This window comes from Epinephelus lanceolatus, chromosome 7, assembly GCF_041903045.1.
Source record: "Epinephelus lanceolatus isolate andai-2023 chromosome 7, ASM4190304v1, whole genome shotgun sequence".
In the NCBI taxonomy this organism is placed as follows: domain Eukaryota; kingdom Metazoa; phylum Chordata; class Actinopteri; order Perciformes; family Serranidae; genus Epinephelus; species Epinephelus lanceolatus.
In genome coordinates, this window is record NC_135740.1 from 21,949,679 (window position 1) to 21,968,137 (window position 18,459).

The 18,459-nt window shown below is 43.3% G+C and overlaps 1 protein-coding gene across 2 annotated transcripts in view; it reads right to left on the reverse strand.

The window, feature by feature from the left end:
- The window catches only part of LOC117260823 (uncharacterized), a 158,820-nt gene that overhangs the window by 29,848 nt on the left and 110,513 nt on the right, over positions 1-18,459 (reverse strand). For both annotated transcript variants that reach the window (XM_078169292.1, XM_078169293.1), the window contains exon 4: positions 10,826-11,031. In XM_078169292.1, coding sequence (XP_078025418.1) covers positions 10,826-11,031 — 206 coding nt within the window. The remainder of the gene's footprint in view (positions 1-10,825; positions 11,032-18,459) is intronic.

Sequence of the window (18,459 nt, forward strand, 5' to 3'; positions counted from 1 at the left end):
CTTTTGCCTTCAGAGCTGCCTTAATTTTTCCTGTCATAGATTCAACAAGGTGCTGGAAACATTCCTCAGAGATTTTGGTCCATATTGACATGATAGCATCACACAGTTGCTGCAGATTTGTCAGCTGCACATCCATGATGTGAATCTCCCGTTCCACCACATCCCAAAGGTGCTGTATTGGATTGAGATGTGGTGACCCAAAGTGTGCCAAGAAAATATCCCCCACACCATTACACCGCCAGCAGCCTGAACTGTTGATACAAGGCAGGATGGATCCATGCTTTCATGGTGTTTACACCAAATTCTGACCCTACCATCTGAATGTAGCAGCATAAATCCAGACTCATCAGACCAGGCAACGTTTTTCCACTCTTCTATTGTCCAGTTTTGGTGAGCCTGTGTGAACTGTAGCCTCAGTTTACTGTTGTCAGCTGACAGGAGTGGCACCTGGTGTGGTCTTCTGCTGCTGTAGCCCATCTGCTTCAAGGTTGGACGTGTTGTTGGTTCAGAGATGGTCTTCTGCAGACCTTGGTTGTAACCAGTGGTTATTTGAGTTACTGTTGCCTTTCTATCATCTTGAACCAGTCTGGGAATTTTTCCTCTGACCTCTGGCATCAACAAGGCATTTTCGTCCAGAGAATTGCCGCTCACTGGATATTTTCCCTTTTTGGGGCCATCCTCTGTAAACCCTAGAGATAGTTGTGTGTGAATATCCCAGTAGATCAGTGGTTTCTGAAATACTCAGAAACCGTCTGTCTGGCACCAACAACCATGCCACATCCAAAGTCACTTAAATCACCTTTCTTCCCCATTCTGACGCTTGGTTTGCACTTCAGCAGGTTGTCTTGACCATGTCTACATGCCTAAATGCGTTGAGATGTTGCCACGTGATTGGCTGATTAGCTATTTGTGTTAACAAGCAGATGAACAGGTGTACCAGGTGAACATATATATGTCTAGGGGTAAAAGGTACAATATCTCCCTCTGTAATGTCATTAGTTGAAATATAAAGTGGCATAAAATGAAAAAAACAGAAAGTACAAATTACAACAATGTGGTGACCCATTTATTTTGGAAGGCTGCAATCACATGACCAATGCGCTGACGGGATTAAAGAAGGAAGCAGTCCTAAGCTGTCCGTTAAGGAGGCAGGTTAAGTGGTGGATGGTCCACAAAATAGACTTTCCCCAGGAGACTGTGTGAACTTTGAATGAGCTGTGAGTCATTTTAAGGTACATCCTCCCTAAACCTGACCACACTCTCTTTACTTGCCCAAACCAGACCTCCATAACTTCGCGTGTCTAACTTGATGTTAAGGACAAACATGGGTTGCATTTTGTAGGACATCATATGAACGGTTACATGAGGATACTTTGACTTGTACCCTTTTACCTTCCACAACTGTACAACGTACAAAGTTGAGAGGGAGAAAGCTATGGTGTTAAAATGAATCTTATTTTTTTAATATCCTTTCAGTGTTTGATAATGAGCTTCAGTTCCTGAAATGAAGGACGGAGGAGTAAGGGACGAGTTTTAGAGTGAGGGACACGAGAGAAAACGGGGAGGGAAAAGTTTTCTCTCAGTGACCTTCAGTCCCACGTTTTGGATGCTCCTTTTACACACTGAAAAAGATACAGAGTTGCTAAGCAACCACCAAACAAAGACAGAATTCTGTTGTCTTCTCAGTTTGACCCTGTCTGAGACTGTTGGTGTGTGCGCGCGTGTATGTGAGACTGAGTGTGTAAGCAGTTTTCATCTTGCCTGTCTGTCTGGCTACCTACTGGTATTTCTGTCTCATTCGGTAACATTCGTCTCACTCCCTCGTTATCTTGGCAGGCTGAAGTATACGTGAGTAAGTGACACATAATGACTCCGCGCGTGTGTGTGTGTGTAGCAGTGTTTGTTTGTCTGAGATGACACAGACACTTGGGTGGGTCAGTTCACACTTGGCCTGATCCGGCCTGTTTCCTTGACAACTGTTAGGCCAATTAGGGGCGGCTGACTTCCAGGTGACCCCAACACTACAATGTCCAATCTAATGAGACACACAAACACACATTTTCCGCGGAGTAATGTCATTTCGCTCTCAACTTTAGCTTCATGTGTCACTTGCATACAGTTGGACACTTTGCAGACATGCGCTGTACATAGATATGGCACGATTCATAAGCCCAAACACACCCATATACTTACACACACACGTGCAGCAACACACAGTTCCTTGTTAACAACTCTACAGGCATGTCTCTCATTAATGTTGTTGAAGGGCGACGCCAGGCGTCATTACTTACCACCTGGGCTACAGGTAACCAAAGTGGTAGTAGTAGATTTGCCCAGCTGAGTGTGTGTGTGTGTGTGTGTGTGTGTGTGTGTGTGTGTGTCTGACTGTCTGTCTGTGTAGTAACTAATGCAGGCCTAGAGGTCAGCAAGGCGCAAAATCATTACTATCAGATAAATAATTCAGCCACGGTCTGTCACTTAAACAGGCACTGTGTAGGAATTTCTCCCATCTAGTGTTGAGATCATATATTGCATTCAAACGGATAGCGCACTCTAGCGTCTCACTGTTTTAAACGCGTATTGCAACAACGGTAGATGCTGTGTACCAAAAAGCTATGATAACATTGATGAAACCATGTCATACGATACTTCATGGAGTATTCATTCAGGCTCCTACACAGACACACGCGACGCGAGAGACAGATGCGAGTTGAAAAACACCCTCCTCACCATGCTGGCTGTGTTTACAACGTAGGACTGTTGGGGCGGATGTAAATTGAAACAAACCAATCACGTCTTGTCTTTTGACAACTGACAAGTGGCTCAAACTCACAAACCTCATCCCTCTCCACGCAACACTGTATCTCAACACTGCGTCGCTAACAGTGGCTAACAGCTGTTGGCGACCAGCGCCGCTAACAGCGGCTAAGCGCTGTTAGCTGTGATTCTCCTTCAGCAACTCTCTCCACCTGGGAAAGGCTACCCCGATGTTGACCCTCGTTTTTTGAAATCGCCGGTCACGTTGCCTTTTTGCCTTTTTTCAAATGCACCGGCACTTGTGACTAGCCTGCTTGCTGCTGCTTTTCATCACTCTACCTGCAGGCGGAAACCGGAAACCGACAAGTGAAAACACGAAAGGCGATTCCATATTTCTCAAGTATGTCCCTGTATTTTCAAGATGGCGCATGTACATGATGAGACACCGGTCGCAATGTATATGTAAATGAGAATTTCGGAGCATACTTAGATACGCTGATGGAGGTAAATACACATGTGCCTTTAACACTGCAAGTGGGAGGACGAAATGAAGAGAGACTGTCGGAGAAAAATGGCAAAGGAGCAGCGAGAAGTGAATTAAAGTCAGTTATTGTTTAAACATATATTGTAGGTAAGATTAAAGTGTTTAACCTATAAATGGATAATAAGGATTTTGTTGTATACGTGCATCATAATTGGAAATATAGGCCTTGTTCTACTCATGTTTACAAACAAAAGTCGTGTAATTAAACCATAAGCGTCGTCAGGAAACATTAATAACCTCAATTCTGCCGTTGTTGGTCTGCGCTTTTACAACCTGTTAATCAGATTATTTTTTCAGTGTCAGTGTTGGGTTCCAGATTCAATTAAAATCTGAAGCATGAAAGAGAAGAGGGGGCACAGAGATGTTAAGTGTGTGTTAAAAAGCAAAGCATTTCTCTAAAAGTGAGAATAAGGGAGGGATAGTTCACACTGGAACCTAAGAACGAGAGACACGAGCACTTCTGTCTACTTTTAATCTGCAGTTTGTTAGCTGCTGGCACCTCATCCACAGGTTCACACCTACATTTAGTATTACAGTGACACCTTGCTGTACATATTCAAATGTATGTAAGGTAAGAATTAGTCTATTTCTGTCTGGATTTGTCAATTTCTTTGGCCTTACTAAGACTGAGGGGAACATACTGTAGTAGTAATAAGCTCCTAAAGGCTTAAAATACATTCAAGATAACTGTGTTATAATATGGACATTTTCACAGCGTTTCATACACCGAGCTCATGTGTTTAAATTAACTTATCATGGAGAGTGGGCTTCACTTAATAGGCAATGAAATTTTGTCAGGAAACATTTTGAAAATGTGCATTAAAAACACTCTCAGCTGCCAATGAGACAGAACTGAGTCATCAAATAAAATTTGGCTAGAGTGCGACATAAATTAGATAAGACTTTGGACAGCTTCTCTACATCTTTTTTGTCAACACACATGGGAATATTTAAAAACTGAGACCCAGGATTTTGACAGTGCTCCTTACATATCTGTGACACCTCCAGCTAACAAGGTGTCTATTATTACCTGGACTACCTCTCCTTTCCCAGCTCTTCCTGCCACTTATTAATGTGACTTTTCACTGCCTCCAGGAGCTTTGGTAAAGACAAGACTGAACGATCTGCACCACTTCCAGACAGCTCTTGCAGAAATGATTCTTATCACATGCAGGAGGCATAAAAGTGCAGACAAAATACACCTCAGTATGCCAATATGCATCATTAAAATTAAACACACACATGTGAGAAGCCCTCACCAGCGGTGACTATCCATATCCACGGAGAGCGTGATTAACACTTAGCGGCACCTCTCGAAAGGTCTCCATTAATGGGTGAGAAAGACAGGTAGACAGACAGATCACTGTTGGCCACTAAATCTATCACTATGATGTTCGCCACAGGAAGATTACTGCACAATGGCCTCCACTTGGCATTTGGCACACTGCATATTTTACGGGATTTGCCACAACATTGCGACAACACTCGTGCTTTCAAAAGGCCCGTATCAGCCCACTTTGTCACCTGTGGTACAGGCCAGACCCCTTTCCTTTTCGATTTCTTCTCCTTTTCCTTTTCGTGTCACCTTCTTTGTCTTGCATTTCTGATTTTTTTTTTCTTGTTTGTGTTCTCTTCCTTGTCCAAATCACACTCAACATATGTCACACGCTGCTTAAAGGTCGACTCCATCTGCGTTCTTTTCTGTTTTTTTTTTTTTTTAAATGAAATCGCCCACTCAGCTGTTAGCAACAAGCAGTGACGTAGGTTAGAGCGCTGATGATAATAACAATAATACCTGAAAGGGTTAGTTTGAACTTTTTGAAATGGGGTTGGATGACGTTCAGCATGCGCCCAGTTTGGAGGAGCATGCAGGAGTACCACCACAGAAGCGAAGCAATGTACTGCTGTGTGTGTTTTCCTGCCCTGCCTGCTAAGTTTCAGCTGTCCCTCACCAGTCCTGCACTCACCTCACCTCATGCTCACCTGTATTCAGTCATTTCCTTCTAGACCAGCCAAGTTCCTTTCCTCTTTGTCAGTTCGTCTTCATCTTTTGTTTCTGTTGTCTGGATTCATACATGTGCCTGCCTGCTATCACCTGATTCTGGGACTCTATCCTGTCATCTGTTGTCTGCATGTGGGTCCAATCCTGCTACCTGCTCCTCAAAACATTGTATTTAATTAACTATAAATGTACTCCACATTTTTTTAATGTACAAAGACAGAGAGTCACACGCTTAAAATAAACAACTTGTGCATATATTTGCATGCACATTCTCACTCATTGATAGATTGAAAAACAGTGAATAATCAAGCCACGTGGTCGGACCTATTCTTGTCCATTGATGCAAAGATACAGAGCAGGGAAGGGAAGTAAACACATGGGAAAGGAGTGGGAAGCAGAATTACCAATACACACATTTAACTCAACCTACACATTAACACACACACACACACACACACACACACACACACTTTGACACTCCTGTTAAACTTAGCAGACAGGATTTAGTGGTTTTCTATGGGAGCACTTTGATGTCTTGCAGACAGCAGTACCACCCTCTACCCTCCGACACACACGCACGTGCAAATTGTCCACCTTGACCCTTAGGTTATTTCAGCAGTCATCCAAACTAACAGAAAGACAGAGAGCAGAGGAGGAAGATGCAGATAGTAATTACAAAAAACACGACAGACGAGTGGAAACAGACTTTGAGAAACAATGCATACATTGTTTTACAGAATAACCTCTTGTACAGAAGCGCAAGTGCTTCATTTATCCTTTACAGGAGGCCGTACAACACTGTAACAGCTGCTGCAACAAAAGACAGATGATCACTTCACTGACTTTTTCTAGGTGTGTTGAAAGTGTAAACATGAATACTCATATGACAGCCTTTCTGTCAGATACACTCAATTCAGCCTGAAAGTACAGAGAGGAATCGAGAGGATGAATTTAAGGAGAGAACAGGTGGAAGAAGGAAAAATACTGGAGCGGGAGAGGAGCTGAGGAGACATCATGACATAAAGTTAAAGGTTTTACAATGTCAAAACAGTGCCCTTATTTCAGAAAGGAAAAGTATTACTTCCTTTCTAAAAAACTCACCTGCTTATGAATACCTTTAGAGGGCACCTGTGGCAAATATATACTCTCAAGTCTGTCTCTCCTATCCAAATCCATAGGATTTGTTGCCATAAACTAACCAAGTCAGGGTGGAGTAACAATGCAAAAGAGCTCAGTGTGGAGCGACTCCGTGCTGCTGAGCGAGTGAGAGAAAGACAGAGAGGGGAAGATATAAAACAGAGAGAGAGAAAGAGAGCACACCCATCCTGAAGTGAGCAAAGCAAACTTTCAAGAAGAAAGTCGCCCAGATGCCATGCGTGGGAGGCAGCCCTTATTTATTTATTTCTGTTTATCTGGCTGTCAGTAATTTATTCCGAATGTGCTGTTTAAAATACTCCTTCTCCCTCTGTCTCTCCATCTCTTCCCCACAGATTAGAGGGGGGCTGCGACAGGGCTGCGTATTCCCTTCTCCTATATTGTCTAACAAATATCTAAAAGGGGAGGCAGAGAGCACAGCGGCTCTTGTTCTTTCTCAAGCGCTGAGCTGAGACAAAGAGGTGTGGTAGGATTTGTTGCTGTATGCTTGCACCTGCTTAACAGTCGGAGATTGGCTCCTTGCGCAGTGGGTCGCAATACAAGCGAAAGCAAACAAGGAGCACGCGCACAAACAGACGCGCACACACGTATGCGGTGGGCGCACGCGTACGAATGCGTGCAAACAGCACTCTCGCCACAGGTTTAATTTGCAAAGATTAAAGTCTGCAGTGTGTTCAGTGTCACATCAACACACGAGCGCATGGACACACACACACACACACACACACCTGGGAGTTTGAGTGCTTGGCTAAGTGTTGCTGTGGCCTGGAGCATACTGCCTGCTGTTTCTGCATCTCTCTCACTCTCTCAGACACACACAAACACACTCACGATGAATGATGACATGACACAAAGCCTGATGAAATGATATGTAGGAGCCCCTTCAGAGCACAAGACACACCTAACACACACACATACACACACACACACACACTCACACTCACTCAAACAAATGAAATCTCATCATATTCAGATAGAGAAGAAAGGATTACCCGCGGCTGATTGCTGGATGAGAACATGTAGGAAGGGAATTGAATCCTCATTCAGTTGGTGTGTGTGTGTGTGCATGTGTGTGTGTCTGTGTCTGTGCGTGTGTGTGTTACCCTTTTTCTTTGACCTCTCTGTGACTTACTTTCCATTCAACTCAAATGGAACAGTTTTCCCATTAAATGATTTTATTTTTCAGAGGAAGACAACGAATGTCATTTTGGGACATTTGGGATGATGGGTGTGCATGAAGATGCATTTATGTTTGCGTGTGGTTGCATGTGTGATGTGCAGTCAGTGGTGGACAAAGCACTCGGGCCCATTACTTGGTTAAAGGCACTAATACCACATTGTAAAAATACTCCACTGTATGTAAAACCTTACTTAAGTAAAAGTTTGTTTTTGGATTCATCTTACAGCTGCATCTATGTGTATGTTGCATTTTTCTGCCGTAGATGTGGTTGCGCTTATTTTAACTTCTTTATTTACTAATGGGCGGTTTGGTCCACAGCAATGTGTCATAATGCAAAGGTTCAGAGGTTTTAAAGAAATACCTTAAAACATGGCTCAAGACAAACCAGTCATATGATCACTGACATTTGTATGAAACCACCTGTTTTCTGGGACTATATCATGTATATTTTGTATGACGTTTTATATGTGATGTACCGCAAATTTGCAAACTGTTTTGCTTTTAATTTTTGTACTGTATTGTTTTTTAATATTTTTCTGTCCAGGGGCTGCAGATAAAAATTGGTCCGACAAGCTCTCAGAGTAAGCATGGAGATGACATTGTAACTAACTGCACTCCCTGAATAAATATTATCATATTTTTGGAAAAATGAAAGAGTGATTCCAGAGAGAAGCAGACAGAGGGGTCTACAGTCTGTGTTTGAAGGATCTATCCAGGATGTCAAACTGACTCAGCAGCAACAACAGGTTAAAAAGACAAAGATAGTTAGAAGCTAAAGCCGAACTATAGGCTACAGATCACAGTGTAAAAGTGAACCACCACATCACTGCTGATCAAGGCAGAAGACAATGAATATAAAGGGAGACTTTGCCCATGTTGAACCAGCTGTGTGGCATCACAGTGTGTGCAGATGAACAGTGTTTGGCTTTGCCCCCGTGCCGCTGCTAGCACCCGGGCCTCCGCCGCCGGATGGGCAGGGATCTCCAAGGGGAAGTCAAACAACGTTCATCTGCGCACGATGTGATGACACGCAGCTGGTTGAATATCAGCAAAGTTTCCCTGCTTCCCTTCACTGGTTCCTGTACAGCAGGGTCGGTCTTTGTTTCACTGTTACAATCATTAATAAGCAAAAGCAGCATGTGCATACATTCAGTAGGCTATATCTTCAGTAGCTAGCTAGCTAACCCTACACTTTTCAGGGTTTGATTTTGGTTTTGGAACAGGGAAGACATGTATATTTTTTTCCAACCTCTCAAGGTAACGAGTATCATTAATACACAATGTGCCCCAGGCACAACATTTAGCTCCAAATCCACAAAACACACACACAGTCTGAAAATGAAGGAAATCTGAAACAAGTGCATTGGAGTCAATGGAACACAGCTGTGTTGATGTCGGACCCTGGTCTGAGCTGGCCTGATGCTACGTTATGATTGATTAGCAAAGGGTCAAATGGCTATGTACCCATGACTAACTCTAGCTCAACAGTTGTATTGTGCATGACCCCCGTTAAATAAACTAATAAACATAACTATGCTATGAGATCATCATATGTTTGTGGCATCGCTGTCCTGTGATGCATTTTCCAGCTGATCCAAGATGGTGTCTTAATAGTTTATTCATTTTAAGAAGACAATGTTTTTTTTTAATTTTAACAACAAAATTCAAATGCATTTTTTAAATTTATTTTCACTGGACATAAATATTATAAAAATATTTAAATAAGTTACTTAAGATGTCAGATCATTTGAGTGGAGTGAAAAGTGCAATATTTGCCTCTGAGACGTGGTGGAGTAGAAGTTGTATAGAAGGGAAATACTCAAATAAAGTACAAGTACCTCAAATCTGTACTTAAGTAGTACAGCACCTGAGTGAATGCACTAAGTTACTTTCCACCACTGTTGATGTGATCCCTGAGATTTCAGCTTCTAAAGTAACCTAATGGGCTCTAGTTTCGCAGACCGGGTGAGGCGGGGGTGCAGCGCACCTGCGCTTCGCCAACTGGGTGTGGCCAGGCGGATTTTGTATGTTTGGCACAACGTGTGCCTGGCGCAGCTACTCCTCTTTCCCACCTCCGTCCCTCCTACCGGTGCAAGTCAGAAAGAGGGAGGAGAGAAGGCGTGGAGTGGGTTTTACACACATCACACCAATCAAATGAGCCCCTCTCCTCACCCTTAAATGCGCCGCGCAAAGGTGTAATGAGAGTTTACTCAATTCGCCATGGCAGAAGAGAGCGGCAGCGTCAGACAGCCAAACTCCTCCCAGGAGGAAACTTATGTTTTGGTCCGGGAGGTCAAAGCTTGCAGTGTCCGAATATACGGAACTGCGAGCAGACCTCCACGGGCTGATGATGCAAAGGTAGCCTGGGAGGAGGTCACCACAATTGTAAATCAATGTTGCGTTTCTCTCGTGCGCGCGCTCTCTCTTTCTCTCTCGCAGTCTCACTCTGTTTCTTTTCTTTTGACTTTTCTAAGATGACAGATGCTGAATAAATACTCCCTATCTGATGCTGTGGCTGTTTGTGGTTGGCTGAGAGGGATGTGAACTCATTAGTTTGCAGCTGTTTAATCAAATCAGGTTGGGTTTCCATTATGCGTGCCAAACGTGCCAAACGGTGCCAATCCCCTTTGATCTGACATCAGATGTGACGGGGCAGTCGATATAGAGATACATTTATGTGCTGATTGCAGATAGTTGCATTGAATAGTGTTTTTTGGGTATTTATTGCATCGTTAATGTGCCTGATATTCTGGAAACCTGCCTGTGAGGTTTTGGTGACGTGTGCGCACTGTCCGCCGGTCAGCCAAACTTCGGTTTACACCGGCTGCGCTCCCCCTGTGCTGACAGACCTGGTTTCAGATGGCGAGCTTTTAGCACACCTTCGGCGAAGCTGGGTCTGTCGACACCTCCCCCTGCTGCGCTGCCACACCCATCTCAGCGCACCTCGGTCTGCCAAACTACCAAACTGAGCACGCCTCGGGTTGCACTGTTCGAAACTAGCTCTGCGCGGGGTTCGCCACCCTGCACCACCTGCGCTGCGCCAGGAAACTAGAGCCCTAAATGTCAGCAAGTCACACAACAGATGCCTAATTCAATGACACATGATCTGATCAATGATTTGTGTGTGTGTGTGTGTGTGTTTGTTTGTTTGTGTCAGTGTGTGTATCTAACTGCCACCATCACTTACAATGTTCATGAGTGTTAGCAGGTACTTCTGGACATGCTCCTTCCCGTGAAACTGGACCACTGAGTCGTCAACGCCCAGCAGCACCTCAATGTTGTAGGCCCGATCCAGGCTCTGTCTGCGCATTCGGCCCGCTCTTGTGTGGTTGATACTCTGCTCCACGCCGCGGTACAGAGACTCCAGGTCCATCAGACCACCGAGATCAGCACCTGGAGACAGAAAAACAACAGGGTTATGTAAGGTATGGAAAACTGACACATAAACTCACAGGACTGATGGAAATGTTGGTGTACAAATCTCATTAAATAGCATTCAGCTGAGGCCTAGTTCACACATACACAGGTCTTTTTAAAAACTTTAAAATTTCATTGTAAAAAAAAAAAAAAATCCCTTTCACACAACCACTGTTTAAAAAAAATCTGTCCAAATGGAAACACAAAAACACAAATTGAAGCACCGTCAAGAGCATGCCACACCAACAGGTGGCGACATAACCCAATCACTCAAAGAACAAGAGGATGTTGGCCATTCATCAGCCAGAAAAAAGCTATTACTGAAGGCTACATTATGCAGCAGTGACCTCTGTAGCGCATTCCAACGCCTCTGTTTCTCAGTATAATGGAGGAGCAACTCTACATTTATGTATAAACATGATATTTTGACAGATACTGTGACTGAGATGTGAGTCGCAATTTTAGTAGGATTGGTCATTTTTGAGTTTCATTTTCACCAAAAAATTAAAAAAATAAGAAAAGAAAAATGATGATATGATTTTTGCTGGGGTCTGTACCAGACAAGCATGTTCCCTTACATTTCCATATGATTTGTAGGCCAGGGCATCTCTCTAGCACCACAATGCTTTATTCATAACGGTGTATTGTGACATACAGTACAGACCAAAAGTTTGGACACACCTTCTCATTCAATACGTTTTCTTTATTTTCATGACTATTTACATTGTAGATTCTCACTGAAGGCATCAAAACTATGAATGAACACATGTGGAGTTATGTACTTAACAAAAAAAGGTGAAATAACTGAAAACATGTTTTATATTCTAGTTTCTTCAAAATAGCCACCCTTTGCTCTGATTACTGCTTTGCACACTCTTGGCATTCTCTCCACATGGATGGAGTTTGAGAAAAGGACCATTTTCAGTTACTTGAATTGCAGTTTACACATTGTCTTAAGCCCAAAACACAGACAAAAACCACCTTATAAAAAATACCTGTGTATGTGTGGACTAAGCCTAATATTATTTAAGTTTCTAAAAGAATAGGGTACTTTAATTACATGAGCATGTAACCAGCAAGGAACTTCCAGGACAGCCAACATTAAAATGTGGATTAATCCTAGAATATCTGTTGCTGCCAGTGTTTAACCAGATAAGCTAAACTCAAACTGAAGCCAGACTCAGGCTTACAATCATCTTCATCTTACATTCTCTATAGATCTGAACATTAACCTTTTTTTTAATAGAAAGAAACAACTCACAAATTAACTTACGTAGGTCATATTTTTGAGCATTTTTTATTTCTTAGAGTGCTGTCAGACCTAGAGTTCGCTTGCTTTAGTCTCAATCAGTGACTAATTTTGAGTTGGTTCGTGTTCTCACGGCAGCATTTACAAGCTGATCAGATCAAATGCCTTGCGCAAAAAAGCTGCTCTTGATTGGTCAAAATTTCCATGTGGGAAAAATCCAGGAAATAAACAAAACATTGAAGAACAGTACACTAAGATAAATGCGACACTTTCTAATGTCACAATGGAGGGACAACTACACAGGTTGATTTTAGCGCTGGTCATCGTGGACTATATTGCTGTCATTGTTCATTTTAGTCAAACCATACAGTTTGAAAACGAGGCGCGGCTCCAACTAGAAAACAATGTTTTGATGCATTGGATGTGCTGAATGTGCATATTAAGGCAGTACAGGAGGAGGTGCACATTAATAATCCTCCAGGACTGTAACATGCTCATGTTTAACCCAAACAATGTGTCATGTGACTGCAGCTGGTTCAGTTCAACGAACTCGAGTTTGATTGAACTGAACCAAACAGGGCAGGTGTGAAAGCTCTTTCAATCATTTCCCTACAGAGCATAAATTTCTGATTTGTCTGTCTGCATGTGTTTGCGTTCTTTCAAATCTGCCTCTCTCTACAGCATTACAGTGTTTTCAATGCTACTGTCATGTGTCAAGCGTGTTACACATCACCATCCATATGCACATGTGTACTCATCTGAGCACTCACATGTTGATGTCTGTGTGTCTGTTTTCTGTTTTGCCTTCCAAGACACCAGTTGACAGAATCGAGCATGTGTGTCCCTCGTAACCAGCGCTAACGGTGCGGGTATCCTACACAGATCCTCTCCTAATCAACCAAATATTTCTACTCCCATCTGAATAAAAGCAGCAGATGGTGCTTGCTAAACACATGGATTAAGACAGCTCCCTCACACAGGGGCTACCCACCCTGCTCTTTTTCTTGGCTTGCTACATACTGGAAAAAAAAAAATGCTAATTACACAAGAAACTCAATTTGAGGTTATTCCATCGGAAAGTGCGCAACCTACAGCAGCCCTGATTTGTTCAGATCACTGATCACGTCTCTGGTTTGCCTTCACAGGTATGGCAGACAGTTTGCTGTTTTGTTGTTTGGGCATTTCTGAATAAACTGCAGCCCTGCCGACTACATGACTATATTAAGTTTTAAGTGTCTAGTCTGTGTCTAGTTTCTCTTTCTCCTTTACAAAGCGGGAAAAGAGCCAGTGAGGATACAGAAGATAAATTGTCTTGTCTCCGGAGCCAAGGCCATCCTTTTCCTCACTCGCTGTCCTCCCTCACCATTCCTTTGTCTCTCTCATCCTCCTGGTATGTAGACACAGCATGGCCTTGCTTGTATGGAAGCCATGGAAGGCCAAGTCATGCAGTCTTGAACATGAGGTCTCGGTGGATTCAACAAAGCACTATCCTCCCTGACTCCAGCCAAGGCCTCCCACAGCCAAGGATGACACACAACACCGCTCATGGAGCGGCGTGTGTGTTCAAATGTGTACGCAGGTGCTTGTGTGTGAGCGCCACGTGGACAAACACGTCTAATTGGGCCATAAATCACTGTTCCAACAGGAGCTTTGACTAAGTTGGAGACTAACTGTAATAGATATGCTGTTTTTGACTGCAGAGCTTTATTTGGAGGAGCTGGGTGGTGAGCTGATGCAACACGTGGCACAAGGGGACAGTTGGAGCTCCAGTGTTTTGACACATGCAGTTAGAGCAAGTGTTGAGCGCAGGGAAAAGAAACAAGATGCAAGAGGGAAGATAAAGGGAAGACGAGAAGAGAGGAAGAGAGATCTGCCACCTTGTCTCCCAATCAGCAAGGGGCATCCCGCTTTCCCACTCCCTCTTATGCAACGTTTCCAAGGCAACGGGCTCATGGGTAAAACAACAACCGCGTGGCTAATATTGGCTCCTCAGTCGCTTGCAGAATGAATCTGGAAGTCTGAATATGATCCCATATCTGCCCACATTCCAGTGAGTGACAGAGTACCCACACAGAAAGAGAGAGATTAATATAGAGAAAGACAAGAGACTATGAGAGGAGAATTTAAAGGTTTTCACACACACTGAACATTTCTTCTCCTTGTTAGCAGGGGGAGCTGGATTTAAGGCAGTGCACTTCACAACAACCCTTGGCTTTTCCTAGTTATAGCTGCCTTTAACGAGCCTGATGTCATAACCACACCATCTGCTTTAAAAGACAGGTCCGGATATTTTTACCTTTTGCTTATGTAATGTTGAGACAAAACACGGAGAAAAAACTATTGTGTTCTCACTTTTAACTCTGTGCCTTCACAAAATTGCAGCGCCTTGAAAAACTGCGAAAGAGACAATGCAGGGACATTGCATAACACAGGGCCACAGCTGTATGGTAAGTGGAAGGAATACGGTAGAGATAACTCAAAGTGACACTGGCAGAGTGCAAAAACAAGAAGTCACTAAACCAAAGTTTGGAAGGTGCCTGACCGGGTGGCGAGCTCTAACTGTTTAAACGTCTCCGTTTCATCGCACCTCTGTCCTTGCTTTCACTTGCTGGAAACACTATTTTTCTCTCGCTTCAGCTGTTTGGGAGCAAGTTTTTCAGAGAGAACTGCGGAGGAATAAGGTGCAAGAGAGATTGAGGGAGGCGGTGAGGGAGGCGAGAGGTAGAGCTGAGGGGTGTGATGGATGAGCGAGAGAGATGAGAAGAGACCAGAAGGACCTTGGGTGTTTTGAGTTCCGCTTCAAGCTCCTGCAGTGATGGAGAATATCGCTCTCTTGTAGAACATCCGTGTCTGTCTGTGTGACTGCGGGCGAAGCATCAGGGCGCGCCGCCGTGTTTCTCACAGCAATAGCTTACATTAGCCTCTGAAACCTAACTGTTACCAACCTACAGATAGGGGATTGATCATAATAATCTTCATTTTTTCTTGTCTCTCAGTCCCAAACCTCCTCCTCCCACACCTCTTACCTGCATGCATACACACACAAACACACACGTCTTCATGTCTCTTCCTGCCTGAAACTTTCCTTTTCCTGTCCTACCCACCCGTTCTCAATTCTCATTTGCATTTTCTCACTCCCGTCTGTATCCCTATATACACCACCCCCCTCCGCCTTCCCACACAAACACACCACCCTACATGCACACCTCCTCACACACACCGCCTTCTCTACCCTAGTATTCTCATTCAGGTGGGGTGCAGAGCGCGGCCTTATTAGGAGACAAAGGTTCTTTGTCTTTCAACCTTTGCAAAATGTCAAGAATGTCTGGTTGCCCGCTGAATACCAGGTGGAGAGGGAGGGGGGTCAACAGAGTAAGGAGAGACTATAAACCCCAACAGGAGAGAGGGAGAACGGTGATGATAATTCAGGTCAAGCCACATCTTACTATTGAGCAGTGGCCTTTGGTTTAAGGTGACTGTTTGGCAGTCAGGTGTGGCACATCGGTCTGCTCCGCATGCAGGAGCTCTACTGTATAATGACTGACTTTGACCTTAGGATGGTCACTCTGACCAGCCTCAAGGTAGGTGTGCACTAAACTGTGTGTGTGTGCAAACATCTGCTTTTGGATGAGCTTGCATGTATGTTCAGTTTATGTTCAGCCCAGTCTCCAAAAGAATATGTTGGAATTAAAGATATGTAACAGTGCACATTTCGTGACATTTTTACAGTGACATGGTTCTGACTACATGTGTGTGAGCTGACTTTGTCACTGGGAGGTGGAAAGGACGGTGGAGGTTGTGAAACCGAGGTGAGATGGGGGTTTTTTGTGCAATGTGGCACCAGTACTGGGTGTTTTTATGCAAGACATCACAGCATTTCCAGCCATAATTGTGGCACCAAAACCAGTTGTTTTTAGCGAGACATGACTGCATTTTTAGCTGCGATTGTGGCACCTAAACCAGCTGGTTTTAGGTGAGGCATTGGGTGTTTTTTTTTTTAGCAAGACTAACTCAGCATTTTCAGCTATAATTGAGCCTCCATCACTGCAACATTTCATCCACAACTGCTACTCCAAAATTAGGTGTTTTTATGCAAGACATCACAGCATTTCCAGCCGTGGTTATGGCATCAATCCAAGTGTTTTTTTTGTTAGACATTGGGGCATTTTCAGCTGAGATTGTGGCACCAAAACTAGGCGTTTTTTTTAGCAAGACAATGCAGCATTTCCAGCCATAATTGTGGCTCTAACATTGCAACATTGCCAGCCACAGCTGTTGCACCAAAACCAGGTTGTTTTATGCAAGACATCACAGCATTTCCAGCCATGATTATGGCATTAAAACCAAGTGTTTTTGTGTTTGACATGTTTTCGGAAGAGATCGTGTCACAAAATCCATATCTTTTTGCAAGACATCTTTGCATTTCCAGCCATAATTGTGGCACCAAAACCAGTTGTTTTGTAGCGAGACATAGCTGCATTTTTAGCTGCGATTTCTGGCACCTAAACCAGACGGTTTTTGGTGAGACATTGGGTGTTTTTTTTTAGCAAGAAAAACTCAGCATTTTCAGCTGTAATTGTGCCTCCATCACTGCAACATTTCCAACCACAACTGCTGCTCCAAAACTGGGTGTTTTTTATGCAAGACATCACAGCACTTCCAGCCATGATAATGGCATCAAAATCAAGTTTTATTTTTTGATTGACATTGGGGCATTTTCAGCTGAGATTTTGGCATCAAGGCCATGTTTTCTTGCAAGGCCTCTTAGCATTTTCAGCCATAATTGTGGCACCAAAACCAGCTGTTTTAAAGCCAGACAGTGGGACTTATAGTATGCACGGTGGTTGTGGCGTCAAAACCAGTCTTTTAAACCATGTGATGTTTTCCTGACCATAACTAAGTGGTTTTGTCTTCTAAGCATAACCACACGTTAACCACAGGGTTGTTAAAATGTAAAGAAATGTTAAGTCGCAACATACTCACTATGTACCAAACAAAAGAAAAAACGTGATAGATCTGTGCTTTGCAGAAACATACAATGCCAACACCTACTCTGGCAATTGGATTGGTGTGTTTGATAGACCTCCAACACAACAAAATAACTGCCACATATTTGTAACAGAGACCCTCGTGAACAGTGATTTATGTAGAAAAGTAAATTATGTAAATACAGTATTTATTCACATGGAGGAATGACAATATGGTGATGCCTGTTCAGCATCTATAAACACTATAAATTATAAACTTTTGCCTTCGGAGGTCAAACGACATGATATTCAATTAGTTCTTTTCCCAGCCTGCCCCAGTCTTTACCCACAAGTATAATCTCACAGTTTATAGTAAAGTCTTGCAGGACTTAAAGGTAAACGCATATAAGTCTTAGAAAATAAAGCTGATGTTACAATTGGTGGATACAGATGATTAGGGCTGCTAAATTACAAGAGATTATGTGACTTAAATGGACGACAGTGTATTTATTTGCTGTGGGGAGTTCTGGGAGAAAATGTCTTGGCTTTAAGAATAATGATAGGTTATTTGTTTCATTAATTAGAGAGATGTGTTATAAAGCTATTTGAGAAATCTGCTGGTTTGTTTCAGTTTGTACATTAAAAAGTTGCCCATTATGAAATATTTATATAATTATTATATCAACAACTTGACAGTTTGTTGCGTACCCTAGTGACTTTGGTGTTGTCTGCCTGCACACAGTCTTCCCTCAGGAGCGATGATTAAAATCTTTAGAGTTAATGTGTATTTTGGTTATTTTTTTCGTATGAGTGGCAGCAGGCCTGAGGGGAGATGCTGAACTCATTAGTGTTTACCTGAGTTCAAGGCTGTCTGTCCACCTGGAGGCACAGTTATCCAACACACGTGAACTAATTTACTTACAGGCACGTCTTGGTCACATAGCTCAGGGCACGGACATCTTGTCTCTCCGGTGACAGCTTTATGGGTTGTCATGGTGATGAGTGGCTCGGACAGCAGACCGTTAACGCCGCTGCTAGCATCTGGGCAGGTAGCGACATGCCATGCTGTCCCACACAGTGTTCCCATACTGAATGCTCATTATTTCTAAGCTGCCATTTGACAGCTGTAAAGGCTGCAGAGTGTGGAACACATAGTGAACTATGCTTCCAATAATCATATTGCTGTTA